Source organism: Papaver somniferum, unplaced genomic scaffold, assembly GCF_003573695.1.
Source record: "Papaver somniferum cultivar HN1 unplaced genomic scaffold, ASM357369v1 unplaced-scaffold_24, whole genome shotgun sequence".
Lineage (NCBI taxonomy): Eukaryota > Viridiplantae > Streptophyta > Magnoliopsida > Ranunculales > Papaveraceae > Papaver > Papaver somniferum.
In genome coordinates this window covers 1,849,191-1,872,216 of record NW_020634374.1, presented here as the reverse complement: position 1 = coordinate 1,872,216, position 23,026 = coordinate 1,849,191, and the positions used below count along the sequence as shown (strand labels likewise).

Below are 23,026 nucleotides of genomic sequence, written 5' to 3'. Positions count from 1 at the left end.
TCTACTTTCACTATCTTTCTTATAATTGTAACGTTCATGACGAATCCAGCAGAAGAACCCAATAAGCAAAAGATACAGGAAAAAAGATTTCCATCCGATTTCATTATTTTGATTTGATACACAACAGAGTACAAAGCCATTTGATTCATACTTGTTAAAATGAACCACTTCTTATAGAAACTACACTCAAAAGCTTGAACATCACATAGACTACAACAATAACTTTAACAATGTCAAACAGAAGAAGTTCCTTCCCTGACGACTGCTAATGAGAACAATATTTCGTCTCACGAACACTGCGAGGAAGATTTAATACAAGCTGCAAAGAAAATGAGGAGATAAGAGCAGTACACTACAAATTTGACCTAGAAACACGTTTTAAAAGCATGTGTGATCCATCTAATAACTTACTTTGGTCTATCCATGCAGAGATCAAGTGATGGGCAATGGCAAAGGGCCCAGGAATGAACATAGGAGCAAGTTCACCGCTTTCTACGTTGAAATCTGAAGAGAAGTTCAGGCCCTTTTCGACTCCTTTGCACATCTGGTCAACTTTGTCTGCAGCTGTTCTTTGCGCCTTTTCATACTCCGCAAATGTCAGTGCATTCTTTACGTCTTCTCTACTATGCCATCGAGCATCTAAAAAAACAAAAATAAGTTCTTTAAACTAAAGTTGTGTGAAACTGATTGGAAACACCTTGAAAAGGGTATCCACAAGTAGATTTAGCAGGCAATAATCAGGTGCATATAAATTGAAATACTTTTATAAATGAATGAATGAGGATTCATTTGTTTAAACCCCAGCAGAATGTATGTGCTAACAAGTCATTGAAATACTTTTATTTCTTTAAAATCATTAAAAATACCTTCCAACTCCACCTTGTCGACACTTATTTCAAGTGATTTTGCATATGCAAAGAAACCCACCATCAATTGGCATGGCATACTATTAGGTCCAACTGAAAACATTTCAAATGAGAAAGAAGTCAGTTCCAAGACAGACAGAAGAACGGTCATGAACAGTGTCACGACTTTATGCCATTTGCACACAGGTCTGACATAATTTCAGGATTCCAGACACACTTTGTGGAACCAGAAGAGCAGATACCCTGATAATAATGATAACAGGAAATAGTTCTAGGAGGTATTGGTGTCAGCTGTTAACTCAAGCAGCTACAGCCACAGGCTTCACATTGAATCCATTTTTTCATTTATAAGACATGCATATGGTGTGTGTTGCGGAACACAAGCATGATCACCTACCAGGCCAAGGCTGAGAACTATGATATATAACTTCACCAACTTCAATACCAGTTTCCTCCCATGTTTCTCTCCTTACAGCCTCCTCCAAGCTTTCTCCTGGCTATAACAAAAAGGTCAAGAACCAATACTATAAATAAGAAGGCTCGTTTATTTCAAAAGCAAAATAGAAGAATAATAGCAAAGAACACTTTTTCTAAAGTAACCTAGTGGTTTTACTTGTCTATGTGGTTAATAGTAGTATTACTGCTTTTGAGTAGTCAATCCGAACAATATTAATGGAACATTGAAGCTCTTAGAATTGGTTGCTAAACATGAGTCCTGTATTTATGATTTGTCCATATAATGACTACTAGCCTAGACATATGTAATTTCATTTCCAAAAATCCAAGAACAGGCAAAACAATAAAATCTCAAACATTCACCAACTTGAGTGGAAAAAACGATATACCTCGATAAAACCAGCAAGACAGCTCCACATACGGGGAACAAACCTCGATTGTCTGCTTAATAATGCACGATCATTTTCTTTATCAATGACTAGCATAATAACTACCTGTCAAAAATCCATTCTCACTTGAGCACATTTACACATTATAACACAACTCAATTCTTCAATTCAATAAGTTGTTGAACTACAATACACTACAGAATCAGAAATTTAATGAACGTAGGAGGGTTGTAATACTGACTGGATCAACACGAGGATAAACTCTCTTCTTGCACTCTTCATTTGAGCATTGTTTCCTCCTCCCAGCATCTATAGGAATAGTCTTTCCTCCACAATTCCCACAAAACCTTGATATCTTGTGCCACTCCAACAATGCCCTAGCCTGATCTAATCACCAAAATCAATATCAACAAAAATAACAAAAATTAAACAGAAAAATTTATCATTAAAGTCCAAAAAATTCTTGCTTCTTCTTACATGTCCAGCAATAGCTAACTCTTCCATCTCTCTGGAATCCCCCCAATCAGTAGCAACCATTAAAGTCCTAAGCTCAGCAAAACAAAACTGCTTCTTACTCAATTCAGAAACCCAGACATCACCACCAACATTCTCAACACCAATAGCCCAATAAGTAAAATCCTCCTCAACATCTTTACCTAATCTTGAACCAAGATAAACAAATGAATCCTCATTTATAATCTTCTCCTCATTCCCAGATTTCTCCACAATTGATTTATAATCACTCAAACTAATCCACCCTAAATTCCAAACAGTAGAATCAGAATTTGAAGCTGAAGAAGAAGAAGCTAATGGCCTGCCTTTTCTGAATGGTAAGAATTTAAATTTCTTCGAAAACACTGAATCATTATCTAAAATAAGTGTTTTGAGGTTGAGTAGTGATGAATTTGGTGATGTTGGATCACCTGGTTTGGGTGTTTTAGATCTCAATGGATTACCAGCAAAAGCATGAGACTGTGTTGATGCTGATGATGATGAGGACATGGTTCTTGTAGTTAAAATCTGGAGTTTTGGTGTGATTGATGAGATTATTATACGAGAGATTGAAAATGATAAGGGCATTATTGTTATTCTTCGTCTTCCATTGATGATTTTATTTACAGAGTTAGTGGGAGCTGTGGAATTAGAAAGAAACACGTAAGTGATGATGATATCATAAATCTTATGTTTGACACGTGGAATAACTTTAAAAGGTCGCCAGTTCGACTCTCAGCCCGCCCTCACCCTTTAAACTTAAAAAACCAAAACCACTTCTTAGAGAAAACCACTTGATTTTTAGATGAGATGACTGCTGCATTACTTTCCAGGGATTGCTGCATCATTGGTGTTAGGTATAAATTTCGCCAAGTCAATGGTTGTGCTGCGCGTTTCACTTCATTATGGCCTTCATACTTGTACGGTTCTGCCATTCAAACAAACTGCTATTACAACCGATTCATGAAGCTAAAGCAAAATCATGCAACCATTATTTACCCGCAAGGCACTATTTATTAATAGCATCTGCATAACTCCAAAAGCTTCATCTTAACATTAGTATGCACGATATAACTTGACAGGACTTGAACATTGGAGAATCTTATCTTATTTTTCTAAAAACTTCATCTCGGATTCTAAACTTTGATGATAACTAAGCATACAATGAGACAATGTTTAACAAGTTTGGACTTTAAATTCCACTTTACAGTGAATGTAAGCTAACCATAATCAAAATTAACCTAATGGGAGGCCCTGCCAATCCAAAAATGATGCATAGAACCAAATAAATGAGTATCCTAGGCTAGCAACACTGAGGAAAGCTCCATCCTTCACTGCAAATTACATTTTTTTCCTCGTAATCTGTCTATGCTTATGTATGTATCTATATCCGCTGCATTTCTGAAGATAAATACTTTGGATAACAATGATAGGGACTGTACCATATAACTAACAACATAGAGCTGCATTGTTTCTCTTTCGTGAAAGCGCAAATGTGTTGACATCGATAAGCCTAAACTTTATTAATTATATGTCAGCATTCTCCCCACTGTTTCTAAGGTGGCACACGAAAGAGCCCTTGTCATCTAATCCTAAAATGCTTAAAGTTTCAATGAAGGTTTACCTAGAGATCTCTTACTTCGTTCTGCGGCTTCTTCACTTTGTTATCTGCCTGCTCACTCGAACTTGCTCGTTCAGTGGATTCCATTGTTTTTACATCCTTTTCTCCTAATACTTTTAATGAGACTAAAGTATTCTTGTGAAGGATTACTTGACGAATAAAATTGTCAAAACTCACATCCATATGGGGATGATACATGTTTTGGATGATAACTATAAGTATTGTTAGCTCCGTAGCATACAAAATGGCCACGATTTGTAATTGTCAAAAACCTTAAAGCTAAAGTCTTTACTCCAGCTCAAGTCATCACAATCATCTTTATTCTTCTTCAACAACCATATTTCACTACTGGCATTGGGATAACAAGTAGCACTTAGAAAATCATTGGGATAACAAGTAGCACTTAGAAAATCACCTAAAACCCCTTCTGTAACAGAAACATCAGCTGTCAAACAAGGTGGTGATGGAAGCTCAATAAACTTTTCATCAGTTAAACGGAAAGCAAGAATAGCTCCTTCGTATCTATTCCAATGAAGAGCTCCATTTGCAAACGCACCAGGAAATGTTGAAAGATTCTCAATGTCCATATTTCCTACATTTCTCCATTCATTGACACTGCCAAGAGTGTATACCTGAATAATTCCAGCATTTAATTCTAACAACCTTGTACTCATTGGTTGAAGGAACGTAACCAAATCCAGTCCACTGGTATCCGCTTTTAGATATTGGAAGCAAAATGTATTCTCTGGTGATTGGATTACAGATGTAAGCAGGTCCATAATAGTCTTTAAACGGTGCACTGAGGCAAACTAAACCATTGCATGATATTGATACTTGTAAAATGGAGGGCTTAAATTCATCCATGTTTTGCTACTAAACAGCGTCTCATGAAAATTCTCATCATACTCAACATAAGAAAATTGTTCATCAAGCATTGGCATAAAGAAAATAAAGCTCAACTCACTGGCAGAATCAAGATGATTTAAGTGCATCTGAGAAAAGATTGGGTGATGAATAAGATCTCTCCAAGGTTTACAAACTAATTTGCAGTCTAGAATAGATTCTGTCGGTAAACGACTTAGAATTTCTGACATGATCTCTTGTGGTAGATTGATAAACCTCCCCATAATCGAACCCTTTGTTCAGAGAGAGGAGTACTAGTAATAGCAGAAGAGACAGTAACTTGATGCAAATTTTTTCTTTCGTTCTAGGGTTTTCACGGCCAAACAAAGTAAAAAAAGAGCACAGTAAAAAACGCTTTTCACCGCCTCTTTTTTCTTTTACGAGCTACGGTACCAGGCCTTTTTAAGCACCGCCGCCGTTTTCTAAATGTTGATTATGGGCCGTCCTCCTGAAACTATCTGACAAAAAGTTTGGCGCAGTATTCTGACAAATAATTTCCTTCATCAAGATCTCCAAAACCAAAACTCACATAGTTACTATCTTTGCCCTTAGTTTTTAGCTATCCGCATATCAACAATGGTAATAAGCAACATACCTGGTTTCAATATATCCAGCTTATACTAAACTGCACTGAAAATTTCTAGCCTTCTATAATTGCAGGAAATGAAGAAAGAAAAACTATAACAAACAACACAAATCGATGGGACCGGAAGTAAAACTCAGCTCTCAACATTGGTAGGTGAACGTGGCTCAATCCAGTCGGCGTAGAAGCCACTTAGCTGTCCCAATTCAATAAACGCTTCTTAGCCAAAACCACTTGATTTTTAGATGAGATGACTGCTGTATTACTTCATTGGTATTAACTTCGCCAAGTCTATGGTTGTGCTTCCCGTTTCCACTTCATTATGGCCTCCATACTTGTACAGTTCTGCCATTCAAACAAACCACTATTACAACCAATTCATGAAGTTGAATGAAATCACGCACGATTATTTATTCATTTCAGAACTAGTTCCCTATCTGTAATTCTGCTCTTTTAATAGATGCTGAATGCATGAAAAACCCAATCGACAATAAAGGCACTGATAACTTAAAGCATCTGCACAACTCCAAAATCTTCATTTTTAACATTAGTACACATGATATAACTTGACAGGAATTGAACATTGAGGCATATAATCTTTGTTTACTAAGAGAAGAAGATCATCTCGGCTTCAGAACTTGGATGATAACTTAGCATACAATGAGGACAATGTTTAACAAGTTTGGATTCTAAATTCCACTTTATGGTGAATCTAACCTAACCATAATCAAGTTAACCTAATGGGAGCCCGGGCCCCTGCTAGTCCCAAAATGATGCAAATAACCAAATAAATGAGTACCCTAGCAACACTAGGGAAAGCTCCGTCATTTAATGCAAAAAATTACATTTCTTCCCTTGTAAGCAAAATCAGTAAACCGTAAACTATAATATTCTCCTACTGAACATCAGATTAACAAATTGTACAACACAAGAAAGCTAAAGAAATCTACAAAAAAAAATCAGCCAGAGTGAGATAGAAAGGGGGGTACTAAAAATCGAGTCATTGACTAACTGGTGAATAATGCTCAAGAAAAGGTCCCTTTTGTCAAATCCAAAAAACAAAATAATTACATGTGTTTGTCTATGCTTATATATGTATCTATATCCGCTGCATTTCTAGAGATGAATACTTTGGATAATAGTGATAGGGACTGTAGTCACTGTACCCTATAACTAATAACATAGAGCTGCATTGTTTCTTTCCCGTAAGTGCAAATGGTTTGACATGGATAAGCCTAAATTATACTATATGTCAGCATTTTCTCACTGTTTCCAGGGCGGCACACAGCAGACAACCCCCGAAATCTTAAGTGCATTTGTATTTTCCTACTTGATACTTTATTTAAGACCCAAATGAGGGAAGTTCAGTTGATTAATGTGTCATGAGAAATGTCATCAAACCCTACAGCAGTGAATCATTAGACATGAGAAGGAAACTTTACTTACCAATATCATGATCACTTTGAATATTTGCTGCAAAATATGTGAGTGAACTCATTCCACCAAAGATGGAATCCCAAAATTCTGTCACTGATGCTAATGTTGGCAAGGTGTGAGATAAATCTAAGACTTAACAGATGGACTCAATGGTTATAACCAAACAAAGCATGTAGAACCAATTAAGTCTTAACATTAAGTTTGTTGTATATTCACTCTCATAGAAACTGTCTACAGTACTCATACCGAAAAATTCCTGCCTACCTGTGTTCACTTTTCTTATGAAATTTATGGACTAATGAAGACTTAACTTTTATGTTGTTTCCTATCAAAAGAACTGTTTTTTGCAGGTCTAACAAATCCAAAATCCAATTCGCACACTATATGAATAGCTGAGAACTAGGAACCGAATATATGTCCTACAACGCGAGGAACCCTAGGACTACTAGGAAAGCTCTCCGCTTCCCATGATACATGCACATACTAGTCAGACTCAGATTTTGATTTATTATACAAGAAAAAAAGATTTTCAAAGTTGGCATTACATTCTCCATTAAGAATTTAAGACTAACTAAAGTAAATCACAGAATGCGCAATAAACATAGCAATAAAAAGCTGTAAGAGTAATCCACACATGATATAATATCAGCACATATTGTCAAATAATTAGATTCAGGAAAGAGCCCTTGTCATCTAATCCTAAATTTCTTAAAGTTTCAATGGCAGGTTTATTAGCAGTACACTTACCTAGAGATCTCTTACTTCGTTCCGCGGCTTCTTCAGGTAATCGCTGTTTTCTTTTTGCTCACTTGAACTTGCTCTTCACTGGATTCCATTGATTTCATATCCTTTTCTCTTAATACTTTTAATGAGACTAATGTATTCTTGTGAGGGATTACTTTAGAAATAAAGTTGTTAAAACTCACATCTATTTTGGCAGATGAATCTTTTGGATTGTAACTGTAAATATTGTTACGCCCATGGCACAGAATTCTACCACTCTTCCCGTACCAAAATGGCTGCCATATGCATTTGTCAAAGCCCCCGAAGCTAAAGTCTTTACTCCAGCTCAAGTCATCACAATTATCTTTATTCTTCTTAAATAACCATAGTTCACAACTACCGCTACCGGAATTGCGATAACCAGTAGCACTTAGAAAATCACCTAAAGCCCTTAGCACAACGGTTAAATCTGAAACACCAGCTCGTATCAAACAAGGTGGTGATGAAAGCTTAATAAATTTTTCATCAGTCAAATGGAAAGCAAGAATAGTTCCGTCACAGTTGTTCACCCAATGAAGAGCTCCATTTGCAAACGCACCAGCACATGGCGTAACATACTTCATATCGATGTCTGCATTTCCTACATTTCTCATCCATTGCCACTGCCAAGAGTGTATACCTGAACATTTTCAGCATTTAAGTCTATCGAGCCGTCACAGATTCTAACAACCTTGTACTCATTGGTTGGGGGAATGTAACCAAATCCAGTCAACCTGTATGCTACATTAGATGTTGGAAGCATAATGTATTCTCTGGTGATTGGATTACATACGTAAGCAGGTCCATAATAACATTGGTTTCTATACATTGCATTGAAGCAAAGTAATCCATTGCATGAATCGACTAAAGCATAACAACACTTGCTAAATGGTGGGTTTAAATTCATCCTTGTTTTTCTACTAAACAGTGTCTGACGAAAATTCTCATTACACTCGGCATAAAAAAAATCTTCATCACTCCTTAGTATAAAGATAATAAAGCTTAACTTACCAGCAGAATTAAGCTGATTTAGGTGCATTTGGGAGAAGGATGAGTGATGAACAACATTTTTCCAAGGTTTGCAAACCAATTTGCAGTCTAAAACAGACTCAATTGGCAAACGACTTAAAATTTCGAGCATTATCTCTTTGGGTAGATCGTTAAATCTCCCCATAATCAAACCCTTTGTTCGGAGAGAGGAGCAATAGTGATAGCAGAAGGGACACAGAGTATTTTGAATCAGATTTTGTTTCTAGGGTTTTGATTTCGAAGACCAAAAGAGTGACTGATAGTGAGATAACTGAAATGGGTTTTTTTTCTTCTCAAGGGTTACAGGAAAAAGACAATTCTGTACAAGAGATTGTGTAGATAGAGAAAGATATTCCTATTACCGTGACCATTTTTTACAGAGCACAGTAAAAACGTTTTTCACCGTTTTTTTTCTTTTTTTTTTTCTTTACCATTTTTCAATTGTCCATCCTGACTCCTGAGCTTGGCATAGTACCGATCTTGACTAATTTTGGGCATCAGTACATGCTAAGCTCAAACGAGGACACAATAGACAAGCTAAGTAAGGTGGGATTCGCGGGAAGTGCTCGACATATTTTGATCCCATCGTAAAATTTTGCACATCAGTACATGCTTTTTTGCCGCGTCGTGAACTGGCGCTTGCAAGTATGCTAGGATGTCCTTAAGTCATAACAACAAACATAAGCAAATAATTTCCTTCATCAAAATCTCCAATACCTCAAAACTCACATAGTTATTATCATTTCCCTTATACATTTTGGCTTTCCCGTATCAACGACGGTAAGTAACATACCTGGTTTCAAAATATCCAGCTTATTCTAATAAACTGCACTGAGAATTTCTAGACTTGTATAATTGCAGGAACAAAAAGAGAGAAAAACTGTATGGAACCTCGATCAATCACCAATCTTTGAACTCAGAAAACAAACAACACAAATCAAAGAGACTGACAGGTAAAGCTTAGCTCTCAACATTGGTAGGTGAACGTGGTTCAATCCAGTCGGCGTAGATGCGACTTAGCTTCTTTGTGTCCCAATTCAGTAAACACTTCTTAGCCAAAACCATTTGATTTTTAGATGAGATGACTGCTGTATTACTTCCTGGAGCTGTTGCATCGTTGGTATTAGGTATCAACTTCGCCAAGTCTATGGTTGTGCTTCCCGTTTCCACTTCGCTATGGCCTCCATACTTGTACAGTTCTGTCATTCAAACAAACTACTATTACAACCAATTCATGAAGTTAAAGCAAAATCATGCACGATTATCTACTCATTTCGGAACTAGTTCCCTGTATGTTTTTGTTCTTTTCATAAATGCTAGATGTGTGGAAATCCTACCGACAAAAAGAAAGCATTGATAATTGAAAGCAGGCGCCAGAACTCCAAAAGTTTCATAACAGCAACAATGAAGGGGAGGACAAAAAAAAATCAGAAATGAAGAAAAAAAGGATTTGCTACTTGACACTCATCTTCACCTGCGTATGCACAATATAACTTGATATGCCTTGAACATTGGGGCCCCAAATCTATTTTACTGAGAAGATTATCTCGGCTTGTGACCTTAGATGATATAAATGAGCATACAATGGGACAATGTACACTGCACCAAGTTTAGATACTAATTCCACACTACAGTGAATCTCAACCAACCATAATAAATTTTAAAAAATTAATTTACACCATCAAAACTTTATACACGAACCGATTATTATGTGTATGTCACATTAACATGAATACGGAATCGGATTGGATGTGATCAATATAAACACCAATTTTATTCTACCACAAAATTATCTTGACATGCCACTTTAGATGATAACTAAACCATAAGAGGAAAAAAAAACTAAATGTAAGGAATTATGCGAATAGTCCAATTTTTAAATGCAAGTTCAGTAAGTATACCTGCTACTCCATGAGCAAAATGGCATTTATCGCCATAAGGGCAATCGTTTTGTTCCCACTTTTGGCAGATCCTTGTCTTGAAATAAACATGTTGTTGTTTAATCCCCCAGTTAACATCAGAAACAGAATTCAATACTCCTCCATTAACATCTGGCTGATCAGGCCTACCTACACCTACATTATACCCTACAGACCCTGTAGTACCAATGCTTATCGCAGAACTTTCTCTAACCCTCGACGAATCTTCTCTACACTTTCCAACATCTCTATGAAGAAAGTTACACTTATCTCCATATGGACATTCTTCCCCATTACAATACTTCTTGCAAAGCTTGAATCTAGTAATCAATTTCTGATCCTCTTCCCAATTGCCCGTTGCTCGACCTTCTTCATGGGATGCAACAATTTCTTGCCAATTCGGAGGCGGCTTAAGAATATCTTCAACCCCATGTGCAAAATTGCAGTTATCTCCATAAGGGCATTCACCTGCTTTAAACTTTGCACATAAACGAGTCTTAAAGAAAAGCTTTCCCATTCCTTTGTTTTGAGGTATAGTTTGAGGAAGTGGCATCATCATCATCATCCTTTGTTGATTCATACCCTGATTTTCGAATGAATTTAAAGGAGGTGGGGTTTCTTCAAAAGTTCTAGGTTTTTTGAATGGTGGAAATTCAGAGAAATTTACAGATTGTTCATTCTCAATTGGAACTTGAGGCCAGAATATTGCATTACCATCACTACCAATTGTAAAGGGTTGTGGGTAAAATTCCGCCTGAGGTACTGGAACACTCATTTCTTTTCACAAATTTCTCCAAACAAGATTTATCTAAAATTGCAGTCAGATTAACAAAAAGGTTGAAACTTCAACAAAAATTCAAAATGAAAAGATTGAAGCTTTATCTTACCTGTATGAAAATTGAGGAACCCAATTGAGGAAATTGGAGAAATTGCGAGAATTTGGGATGAAAATCCTGAAATGATTCTGCTTTGTGGTGATGGAGGGAATAACATATGGAAGGCTGAAAGTCTAAAACCCTAAAGAAGAAAAACCTTAAAAAAAGAAGTAACTCCCAAACCCTAGCAGTCACAGTAAAATCTCTTCAAACCCTAATTTGTGTGTGTTTTTGACCGAGGGTTGTTGAATTAGTGATAATCACAAGATTATCTGCTATTTTTATTGACTAAATTACCCCTAAAAAATTTGTCACTGCCGGTGTGTAACGTGCACTGCCGGGAATGTTGGTAGGTAATTTATTGCGGTGACAGTTAAAAACATTTCGTCAAATTTGGCGGGTATATTTTAGTGGGATATGGTAGTGTGTTAGTTGGAAACATCGGGGATGATGCTCTTAAAAAATCTCCACAGGAAAAAAATCCAGAGAGTTCTCCTCCATGGTGGATAAATGTGGCCATCGGCAACAGCCAATTTGAAACCACGTCTCAAAGTTTCCACCGAAAAGAGCACAAAAACATTTTGCTTCACCGGAAATAAATATTTTGCTTGAATTATTCTGAAACTGTGTTCTCAAAATAACTTATGGCTTTTCGACTTCATCAAGTCAAAAAGTATCTTCGCAGGAGATAGTGCACAGTTATAAACATAAATGAGATTACTCAAGGACAAAAAGTGTACTCATATCCGCTGTATAGAATCAATCAGTACTTCTCGAAAAAGAATACTAACTTAAAGCACTAGCACTAGTGCTAAAAAATCATGAATGATGTCAGGTATTAATAATGATACTCAATTACTTAAGGATTTTGCAAGTGCAAGTGTGAGGAGTGAATCAATAACTACTGAAGCTTCTTTATCCCAGGAAATGATGGAAGAATAGTGATTAGAGCATCACCGTATCCAACTGGTTCTGCAAAGTGAGAAGGGGTACAGTTAGTATAATAATGTTCTATTGTGATATCTGTTGAGTATTCTGGCGAGAAAAATGAAGCTGTTTTTTTTATGATCAATGAAAGACGTAATAGAAAATAACATATCCAAGTTTTAGGATATACACATACCACCATCTTCCCTTAGAAGCTTGACTACTTCTCCGGAAACATCACTCTGTAAAAAGAATGGATAAATAAGAACACATTATTTTTACTTTCTTTTAGATTTAAAAGTTAAGGTTTAGTTCAACAAGGAACTGAAAGAGAGGCCGGGAGAGGGAAACCAGCACCGCAACGAGGATTTTCTTTAGAAAAAGAGTGGTGAGAGTTAGGAAATCCAAACCTCAACGGGAATCTCGCCACCAAGCTGTTCGATGTAGCAAACCACTTGACCTTCCTTCACCACTTGCTTCTGTTTAAGATAAGAGCAGCATAGAAATATTTTAACCATACGTTAAACAAAAAAAGGAAACAAGAAACATACATGGAAATGAATATGGCTTCAATACAAATCAGGCAAACCATAACATTATTAAGAGTCATTTTTTAAAGTCAGCTAACCAATGATTTTTTTTCTTTGCAAAAGAATGAATATAAGAAAATTCAAATGTGAAGTACCGATTAAAAATACCTCTTTGCATGATGGAGGTGCTCGTTTCCCTTTTATGGTTCGAGATCTCCTAAAATATCCAACCTGCATTACATAAGATTTCAGATTCACATCCTTAGGCTGTAAAGGGACCCAAATTATGTATTATTGTTACACTTTTCCTTCTCCAAGTGCTCGGGAAAAAGAGTTTTCAGTTTTTTTTAACTAGAGAGAGTTCTAGGCTGCTGAGCTGGAATGGCATGATGCATCAGGAATGTTAAATCCTTGTGAACCCCGATAAATACAGATGAGTTCATGACATGTAATACTATGAGAAATAATCTAACTTAGTACAAGTTCTAACAAAAAACTGAATAGTATGTTCACCTTTGGGGACCTTAGGATGACGAGCCCTTCATCTGTTGCGTCATCAACCAAACTCTGACTTTCTCCCAAGGCAGATACTGATTTCGAAATAGCTAAAGAAGGTGAAGAGGCTGAGCCATTCAACTCAGAAGGGTTAACAGAAGTATCTGCACTTACGGGAGCTGAAATCAAAGGAGCCGTAGGTTGACTGTTGGAGGCTAAATTCCTGGTCACGTACAGCCGAAATCCACCGAGCTAACAGAAACACAAGAAAGGGACATGTTGGAGTAAAAAAAATCCAAATACTGATTGCAAGAAACCAAAAAAAGGATCTGATTTCCACCTCGAGTAAAGAAACTTGCTTACTTTCAATTCAAATTCTGCAATAGAAGTTGTATCACAGATTTCTGTGAGCAATGATTGCACCTGCAAATTAAATTTCAGATCAAGTAACACCCATTACAACCTCGACAATAATGTATAGTGTATATCAAAGAAACTCTTAAGACCGATGATTTACAAAAGAACATAGACACGACACCATATATTCCTCTCTGTAGAAGTATATACTGTTATTAGTTTAAATGATACAGAAACGTCCCAGATGCATAGTCTGGTACTGCCAGCAATTACAATCTAATAAACGAAGTCACATCCTTATTTACACACCTCAAATGAATTTGGTATAATTTGGCTTTTAGCGGCTGTAGATTGTTTTTCTTCTTGACCATCCTCTAAACTAATAGCAGCTGCGCCTCACAGAAGAAACATGTTGTGTTACTTTGCTTTAAAAACAACGGATAAATCAATAAAAGAAGAATGACTGATGGTATTGTCACATGTACAAAAGACAACTAACCACTGGACTTCTCAATTTTGTGACAAAATGTAAAAACCTGACTCGATAGTACAAACAGATGAAAATACCTGCATCTTCAGACTTAAAGTATTAAACCCAATTCAGGGATGGAATATGCTAGAGAACATTTAGATTATTCAAAAATTCCTAAAGTTTTTAGCTACTCCAACCAAGTTCATACTTTCAGCTTCACTTAGAAAGAAAGGAATTAGTAATATAACTAAAGAACTCGAATGAATAGGAGAATCATTATTTGGATTTCCCAATGGTGATTTTAATTACATGAAGCACATGCTGTGAAATATAACAAACAAATAATATATCAGAGAAGAACCTACTTTCTGTTTCATCAGAAGGCGCACATCTTAAAGTGAAATGCTTTGCAGGCACCCGCGACATCACCAAAGCTGGAATTTGTAGAGGTTTCTGCACTATCGAATTTCTTATCCCAGACGGTGTATGTAAGCTACATGCTTTGGTTCTTGTGAAGTCCGAGTTAAAGTTTGAAAGCTTTATAGTTGAAGCTCCTCCTAAGCTACCTGAAATAATAACCGAGACATGTAAGCAAGGAATAATAATAATAGCCTTTTCTATTCTACAATGTCGCTGAGACAGAATCGCGAGCGCAGGTATACAGGAAACAGAAGATTTTCAGCATGAAACACAAGTGAAATAGGGGTTGTCTCTCGCGCGGGAATTGTACAATTATGAAAGTGGGAGCTATTTCAAAATCATGATATTACTTCGAGGAACATGCAGCAGTCATAAATCCAACCAATTACAAAAACAGGGAGCAACTCTAAACAGAAACAGTATTCTCCATGTACAGTCCCTATATAATGTGTCAAATTATCAAACATATAACAGTCCATAATGTGTCAAATACGCAAACTTCGCAATTTATCCTTGTGCTAGGCACTATGTATCAACAATCATCCATTACGAATCCTTCGTATTCAAACCCACATTCTTTTCTCAACCTAGCGAGCTAATGGACAGTCCACAAAATCGTATCCAGTTATCCACTAATTCATTCATTACCATAAAAATTCTACTTTTATTGCAGAATTTGATAAGTTCTGATTAATCCAATATATATCACATGCATGAACTGATGAATGTGCTAAGACCCATGAATTAAAGAAACTCAAAATCCTAGTACACAATTGAAGATTCCCAAAGTTCTAAAAACACAACAATTTAAGATACCCATTTCAAAATGAAAGATTCAGAACTGAATAGACAAAATTTGAGAGGGAGAGAGATACTCACATGAAGCCATTCTTCGTGGTGGTAGAAGTAAACCCAGAGAATAAACCCTTAACCTAAAGAAGAAGAAGAATCCAGAGAAAGAAGTTCTGTTTTGATGGAGAGAAATTCAATCTTCATTCAACAATTGTTCCGGAAAAATCTAACCTTTCAGTGTTTCAGAGCGTACGATGGCAATATAAAAGCAATAACTGTTGGATTGGGTTTAGGTCGTGAGGTGTTGTGATGTGTAGGGAGCGTAGGTGACCTAACATTCCACGGTTTTATGACTTTGGCAGTGCTCTACTTCCATGGTTCCACCACACCTGGGTTCTTGCCTATAATTGGCAACTACCTCGTTCCCTGTATTACCATACTAGGTATGACCGGTCTGGCAAGTGAGCACAATGATCGTGCGTTACAGTTAGAGCTGGCAAACAAGCTGAAACCCGCGGATTAATCCGTACCCGGCCCGTAAAAACCCGAACCCGACTCGGCTGGTTTCTAAACAAGCCGGGTTCGGGTTGGAGAAATGCCGGCTTGTGAATAAACGGGTTAACCCGTCCCGGCCCGTGAAACCGCGGGTACAACCCGTAAACCCGTCCACAATAACTAATTAGTAATTTTTATATAATCATGTCCGTCGGATTATCTAGGGTTAATCACATCCACACGATTAAGGTATAAAAGGAGAAACCCTAAAACTAAATGAAGAGATATCTTTCTTTTTTATCTCTCTCTTTTCTTCTTCTGCTCCTTCCCTTCTTCTTCGTTCTTCAGTTGTGAATTGAATCTCGGATAAACAATGAATCATTTGGCACGATTCTCTGGAAGTTGGATAATCTTTGGATAATGAGAACCAAGTTGAATCTTTGGAAAAATCAAGGCACATATTGTTTGTTCGCTCAAACGGAGAACCGGAGTTTATGTTTCTTCTCTTTCTTTTCTGGTTTTTCTTTTCTCTTTCCATTTTTCTTCTCCACCGCACGAACTGTGAGTGAGTGATTCATGATTCTTCTGAAATTTGAATAAACTTAATGAATAAGTGAATCAAGGAAAGAGTTAATGAGTCTGTGGAGTTAATTTTGGTTGGGGTTTCGTGATGATTAAAGAAAGAGGAATCAGTAAAATTAGGATTAGGGTTCTAGAATGGATTGAAAATTTTATATCAAATTGAGAATGAAATCAAGTAAGTAATGATGGGTATTGGGTGTTAAGTTTAAGGTTGAATTTTTAGTTATTGATTTTCAATTTAATTCACATTGAAGAATCAGTGAGTTAGGGTTCCAACATGAACTGGAAAGTTGATTGGTGATGAATACGATGAAATTGAAAGATGATTTTGTTAAATTGAGGTTTAGATTCGTATAATAATTGGATGAACTCCATCGATTAGGGTTCTTAATAGAAAAGAGAATTCATGGTTCACGGGTTTGAAACTTAATTGAAAAAAAAAAAAAAAAATTGACGGTTTAGGGATATGATGGAATCAAGTTGAAGATTAAGCAAAGGGTGAATCATTTGTTTCAATTTGGAATTAATCTGAGAACTTGTTATATGGATATTAGGTAAGGTTACTAGTTTGAGATGAAGTGTATGTGAGTTGGATTAGTAATATGATGGGATGAAGATGGGTTTGCGTTTTTGTTGTTGTTGATTAATGTTGCAGATTAGTGGTAGTGATAACGAGAAGATTTATGAATGAAATTGAGATGCAGGTGATGAAAGTGGTGGATGTGAATTGATTTTAGGTTAGAAACGATAATCCTAGGTTAGGGTTTGATTATTTACTCTTTTTCACAGTAGACTAGAGAACTTATAATTGTGTTTTTTTTCTATGTAATCCTATGTTTTAGTATTATCCCCAAGTTATGTTTTGTGGTTTGGTCTCTGTTTTGTCACAAATTAACTTAATGAAATTATAATTTTATTTTTAATTAAACAAGTCGGGTTAACCCGTGAACCCGCAAGCTTTACCCGTTACGTGTGCGGGTTGAAGAAATGATCACCCGTGAAGAATATCGTCCCGCGGGTTTTGACCCGTGTTAACCCGAACCCGTGTAACCCGTAACAAGCCAGCCCCGGCCCGCCCGTTTGCCAGCTCTAGTTACAGTGTTGCAGGCCAAGTCAGTCTTCAGCCATAACGGCGCAATGCAAAGCCATAATAGCGTTATAATATATATACTGTCAAGTGTTAAGCATGACATAACCCCGCAGGGCCAGTGAAGCGCAAAGGTAGCACTGTAAAGACATTTGGCTAAGTAATGAAGCTTATTGACCGACACAATGAGGCTTTATCGAGGGAAAGGCAAGACGAGACCAAAGCCACAGATGCAACATGCAATGTTGCATTAGTTCAAAATTTGAATAGGTCAAAAGTTGGTCTATGGCATTAGTTCAAGGCTGGCCAAAGCTTGGACAGTGCAAACAAGCTAGTAATGCAAGAGTGGCATTGCTATTTCAAGCAAATTGACTAAGCGAAGCATATGACGCATGAACAACCAGAATGAGCTTAAAGAGTTGGCCTCGATGATTGAAGCACAAGGATTGTTTGTGCATTAGCTTAGAGTGATAAGCATGCAGGGACAAGATGGCTGAGCATTGAAGCGAGGAAGAATTCAGTAAAGCACAACAATGGTGCAATACGACTCAAGTGACGGTTAGGAGTTGGTTACAGGGTTCACAAGCATGCCAATGACGCGAGACGAAGTAGAACAATTATAAAAAGGGAGTTTATAAGCGTGGGAGAAGGTTCCTAACTGCTAGAGAATAGGTGTTGGACAATGGCGCCAGTTTAGAGAGGAACTGGCCAGTTAGCACAGTTATAGGCGGTTATGGAACTGCTCCATGGGACAGATGGTTGTTTCATGCGTGTGAAACAGTTGTATACGGTTTTGGCCAAGGAAAACTGATGTATAAATAGACCTAAGGCATGAAAAATTCGGCAGGCTTACATAGGAGAGTGTGAGACTCAAAATATGAGAGTTTTTGTAAGGCTAAGGCTTGGTTCAAGGTGAACAAGTCTGTGTAAGTCCCTAAGTGGGCAAGTTTTGTATTTCTTCCCTTTGATGCAATAAAATGAAGTGATTGTGTCATGTTCTAAGTGTTCTTGGTTGGATGATTGTTGTTGACAAATTATGGCAATGTTTGAATACATTATGGGGTGGATTTGAGAAGTTTAGAGAAGTGAAAGAAGGCTAAAGACTTCCGTTGAAGAACTGTTGAGTTGGATATTTGCATCGGTGCAAACTTATAAGGCTGAAGTGCAGGTGGGTGAAGCTTGATTCACATAACCACTGTGTTGTTGGGTTACACTTTCGCAGAAATTTGTCTGGGGCATTTGAAGGTGTGACGGTACGGGTATCAGAGTCGTGTTTGGTACACAGTTCAAGTTTATTTGTTGGATAATACGCTGGTATTTCTTTCTCTCCTAAGTTATTTTCCTGTGAGCACATAAGTGGTGCATTATATTCAGAAATTTTGCATTAGAAATGGGTTCTAACGGCATGATGATCGAAGAAGAACTACCGGGTACGTTTAATCAACTAAAGGAGTATGGTTATCTTGGCAATATGACCATTGACATTGGTAATGACGGCATGGATATTCCTCTTGGTTCTGAAGATAAGGGCAGGCTAGAATTACTTGAAGGAAGAACATCATATTGGTTTAAAGAATTTGACGAAAGGGTAGGTGCAGTCGCGGACAAGGTGTCTGATGCAACCTTGTTGAATTGCGAAATCAATGCTGAAATGACTGAATTGAAGGGGAAATTCAGTGACATGAAGACCATACTAGCCATGTGAAGAAAATGTCATATGAGATGACAACCATTTGTAAGTTAATCAGTGATGGCATGTTTGTAGGGGAAATAGTGAATGGAGAAAGCTATAATCGAGTCTCCGAGCCAAGAGTTTACACTGGTTCCAGAGATGCTAGAGAAATTGAGAATTTCGTGTATGACGTTGAGGCATACTTTGAGGCGAATGGAACTAGGGAAGGACAGAAGGTAACTCTCGCAGGAAATTACCTTGGTGATGATGCAAAGGTTTGGTGGAGAACTATGCTGCAATAAGATGAAGTTGCTGGTTATGCCAATCATATGTTATGGAATGACATGAAAGATGGACTGAGATATCAGTTTTTGACGAGCAATGGTGCTTGGTACGCAAGAGAGAGTTTGTGTAGGCTAAAAATGATGGGTACACCACAGGACTATGTTGAAAACTTCCTTGCACTGGTGCAATAAGTGTGTGGCATGAGTGAAGAAGATCAGATGTTCCAATTTCTGAGTGGTGCGAGTTCGTTGGTTGTTGCTGAACTCAAAAAACGCAAAATTCAGAGTGTCCAAATGGTTGTTCAGGCGGTAAGAGAGCTTACCAGTTGCACAACAACTGAAGATGTGAAAAGTTGTGAAGGTAAGGCCAAAGGAAATGAAAAATCTGTAGGCATTAAGCGCAAGCATGAACCTAAGGAAGATGAATTATTCCCTTCAGCCTGGAAGTATAGGGGATGTTTCATTTGCAAAGGTTTGCATTTTTCTAGAAGCTGTCTACTCAAGGCGCAACTCAATGCATCAGTTAGGGATGACTATGAGAGCCATTCTAGCAATACTCGTGAAGGCCGAAGAGAAGGTTCAAGGAAGAGACCACGCAGCGAAGTTGTTTCTCACTTCGACAAAGGAAGAAACTAAGCTAGGACAAGAAGGAGTGTTGTTGTCTCCATTGGCGACACTTAGTGCAGAAAACATGGTGTTTTCTGATCTTGTTCTTATGTAACTTTAGTTGTTGTTTGTTGCAAACTCTATGCGTAGAGTTTGGTTGTACAAACTTTTATCTGAGTCTTCAAGTTTGTATATACTTTGCTTTGGTGTATACTGTATACGTTGGGTATGGCTAGGATGCCTACTTATTGGGCCAGTCAATATAAGGGTCACTGCCCAAAACCAATTGTTATCCTTGAAGTTTTCTCTTATTATGATTGTTGGATATCGCACACTTTTTTTGGCCTTCCGGGTTCATACAATAACATTAATGTTTTGCAAAATTGCATCCGTTTGAAGATGCAAAGTATGAAATTTGTCCCCAAGTCCATTTCTCAATCAACGGACATCAACACACTCATGGGTATTATCTTGCGAATATGATCTATCTAAAATGGTCAACCTTAGTTCAATATTATCGTCAACCCCCTGACAACGAATTGGGTCGTTCGTACCAGTATTTTAATAGTAGACAAGCGCATGTGCATAAAGGCTGGACTAGGAGTTTATAAATATCGAAATTAGTGAGTTGAACATGTACTAAACTTTAATACCTTAATGTTTAAATATATTCCTTTGATACTCAAGGAAAGATCCTGAAACCGATTTTTCAATATCTATTTGATATTAAAATTATATGTTTACCATTTCCCAGAGGTTTGCATATCTCTAACTAATATGTTAGTAGAGTACGTGGATGTATGCTAGATAATATTAGTTTTCATCTATGAGAGACATCAGTTTAATAGTTGGAATACAATTGGTATTTGCTATATCGGAAATAAATATTCATTGCATACCTTAAGAATTTTTGGAATTGGTAATGTAAGAGAATTGCTCGGTTGAACTTACCGGGCGTTGGTATGTCAAGTTTGTTTGTCATATTTTAGTTCCAAAACTCGAAGCTGCTTGATTTGATTACTAGAGTCAATTTTGTTAGGTTATACTAGGAACATAGAATTTTGGAGACATGCTTGTGTTACTCTAAAGAACCTGAATACGTATCGGCATCAACGAACACATCATCATTGCGTTCGAGGTTAATAACACAGACTTGACTTGTTCTATTTATATCTACATATCTTTCCAGTTTGTTTATATTGAAAACATGACATACAAAGTTTGTTTACGTGTCTTTAGTATTGGTGACTTGATCATTTTAGTATGATTAAAGTGTCAATGAATGATATACTAGTCGTTGCATACAACTCTGGTATATGAAGTTACGAAGTGTAATTTATCTATTAGGACTTCGTAGTTTCGGCATAACGTTATTTGTTAATTCTTTGTTACTTAGAGTGTTGAAATTTTGGGTTGATTCCATACATCGAAAACTATATTTAGTTACATGGTTTAAGGAAGTAGACTTACAAAACTTGTTTCGTAGTTGAAAAGGAGTCAAAGGATCTATTATAGGACCGATTTCTTAAACAAGTATCTTTACTATGACTGATCCTAAATATATCTAATAGGGACAATTCCTTACCAAGGATCTCTACTAGGACAGGTTTCAAAGATCTATGCTAGGAACGATTTTATATATCTCTAGTAGGACCTGTCCTTAGTTAACTAATTTGCGTTTTCGATTTGTTTATTACTTTAGGGTTTGCATAGCTATCCAAAATGTATTTGGTTAAATAGGAAAGTTCAAAATATCGACATAGTATGTTGAACATGTGTTAAACTCTTATTACTTAACGTTCAAGTATTTTTCATGGTACTCAAGGCGAGATCCCCAAACCAAAATATTCTAGTATCTTTTAGATATTTGGAATTATATGCTTTAGAAAGCTCAGGGGATTAACATATTAGAGCGTTGCTTGGTTGAAACCACCAAGCATTGGTATGTCAAGTTTGGTTGTCACATATTAGCTCCAAAACTCGAAGTTGCTTGATTAAGTTACTAGAGTCAATTTCGTTAGCTTAGACTAAGAACAATAAAAATGTTGACTTGCTCGTGTTGCTCCGAAGAACCTGAAGACATATCGGCATCAACGAACACATCATCCTTCTTTTCGAGGTTAGGAATGCAGACTCGACTTGTTTCATTTCTATCTACGTTTCTTTCAAGATATTTAGATTGAAAACATAACATACGAAGTTTGTTTATGTATTTATAATATTGGTAACTTGATGATTTAATTATGTTCTAAGTGTCAAGGGATGATATACTAGTTTTTTAATACAATGGTATATGGAGTTACGAAGTTGTTTGAGGGTAAAAACTGATTTTGGTGAAAATGGTGAAATGGGGTAGGTTTATGAGAAGCGAGTCTAAACCCTAAAAAATGTATGATTACTTTAGATTCGAGAGTTCAATATGTACAAGGTTGTGACTAAATACAACCCTAGTTTGGGTTAAATACAACCAATATTCTACATTTCATAATTTTTCTTTTTTCATTTCAAAATAACTAAATACAATCCAAATAAAGTCAGTCAACATCTTCACCTAAATATAAGAGTATGTTAACATTCTGAACCATTTAACCAGTAAAAAGGAGTTAAAAATGTTTGGAAGTGGGATTTAATGACATCTTGTGTGGCCTAGTTAAGTATTGCTTCCAGTTTGGTGGCATTCTTTCTTATATCACAACATACTTCACCAAAAATCTTGGGTATTCCCAAGTCGTGTTCGTCCTCACCATTAATTTTTAAGTTAATGATCACTAATATACATATCAATGGAGATTTCAAATACCTAACATATTATCACAATCATCTTTGAAAACGCCATTTCGTTAGGTTTAATTCTTTTCTTATTATAATAGTTCAAATTTCTGCTGACATATATCAAATTAACCTCAATAGAAATCAAATTTTAAATCCCCATGTGAACCTAACACCTAAACAGAGGAAAAAGAAACCCAAATTCC

General features: G+C 36.7%; 3 protein-coding genes and 1 long non-coding RNA gene across 5 annotated transcripts; all 4 read right to left on the bottom strand.

Moving 5' to 3' along the window:
* Positions 1-62: 62 nt before the first annotated feature.
* LOC113340999 (nudix hydrolase 19, chloroplastic-like) lies at positions 63-2,839 on the bottom strand. Of its 2 annotated transcripts, XM_026586041.1 has the most exons (7): positions 2,189-2,839; positions 1,953-2,093; positions 1,712-1,816; positions 1,264-1,363; positions 867-959; positions 412-639; positions 63-319 (listed from the first exon to the last, which is right to left on the bottom strand). In XM_026586041.1, exons 1-7 carry the CDS (start codon positions 2,789-2,791, stop codon positions 288-290), a joined length of 1,302 nt encoding a protein of 433 aa, XP_026441826.1. In that variant the 5' UTR covers positions 2,792-2,839; the 3' UTR covers positions 63-287. The 2 variants fall into 2 exon arrangements, with proteins under 2 accessions (XP_026441826.1, XP_026441825.1); XM_026586040.1 differs by lacking the exon at positions 63-319 and having other exon boundaries at positions 326-639.
* A 2,369-nt stretch (positions 2,840-5,208) lies between these two features.
* On the bottom strand, positions 5,209-8,820 carry LOC113341055. Its single transcript, XR_003355740.1, has 2 exons — positions 8,521-8,820; positions 5,209-5,655 (listed from the first exon to the last, which is right to left on the bottom strand). It is a non-coding gene; the product is annotated as an uncharacterized LOC113341055 (long non-coding RNA).
* Positions 8,821-9,215: 395 nt separating this feature from the next.
* LOC113340899 (zinc finger CCCH domain-containing protein 39-like) lies at positions 9,216-11,576 on the bottom strand. Its single transcript, XM_026585949.1, has 3 exons — positions 11,345-11,576; positions 10,440-11,265; positions 9,216-9,737 (listed from the first exon to the last, which is right to left on the bottom strand). The coding sequence occupies exons 2-3, from the start codon at positions 11,230-11,232 to the stop codon at positions 9,499-9,501; spliced, it is 1,032 nt and encodes a 343-aa protein (XP_026441734.1). The 5' UTR covers positions 11,233-11,265; positions 11,345-11,576; the 3' UTR covers positions 9,216-9,498.
* Positions 11,577-11,924: 348 nt separating this feature from the next.
* Positions 11,925-15,635, bottom strand: LOC113341028 (biotin carboxyl carrier protein of acetyl-CoA carboxylase-like). The gene is made up of 9 exons (XM_026586067.1): positions 15,413-15,635; positions 14,479-14,679; positions 13,951-14,030; positions 13,648-13,707; positions 13,303-13,536; positions 12,958-13,020; positions 12,670-12,738; positions 12,456-12,501; positions 11,925-12,304 (listed from the first exon to the last, which is right to left on the bottom strand). The coding sequence occupies exons 1-9, from the start codon at positions 15,420-15,422 to the stop codon at positions 12,234-12,236; spliced, it is 834 nt and encodes a 277-aa protein (XP_026441852.1). The 5' UTR covers positions 15,423-15,635; the 3' UTR covers positions 11,925-12,233.
* Between the last annotated feature and the right edge of the window lie 7,391 nt (positions 15,636-23,026).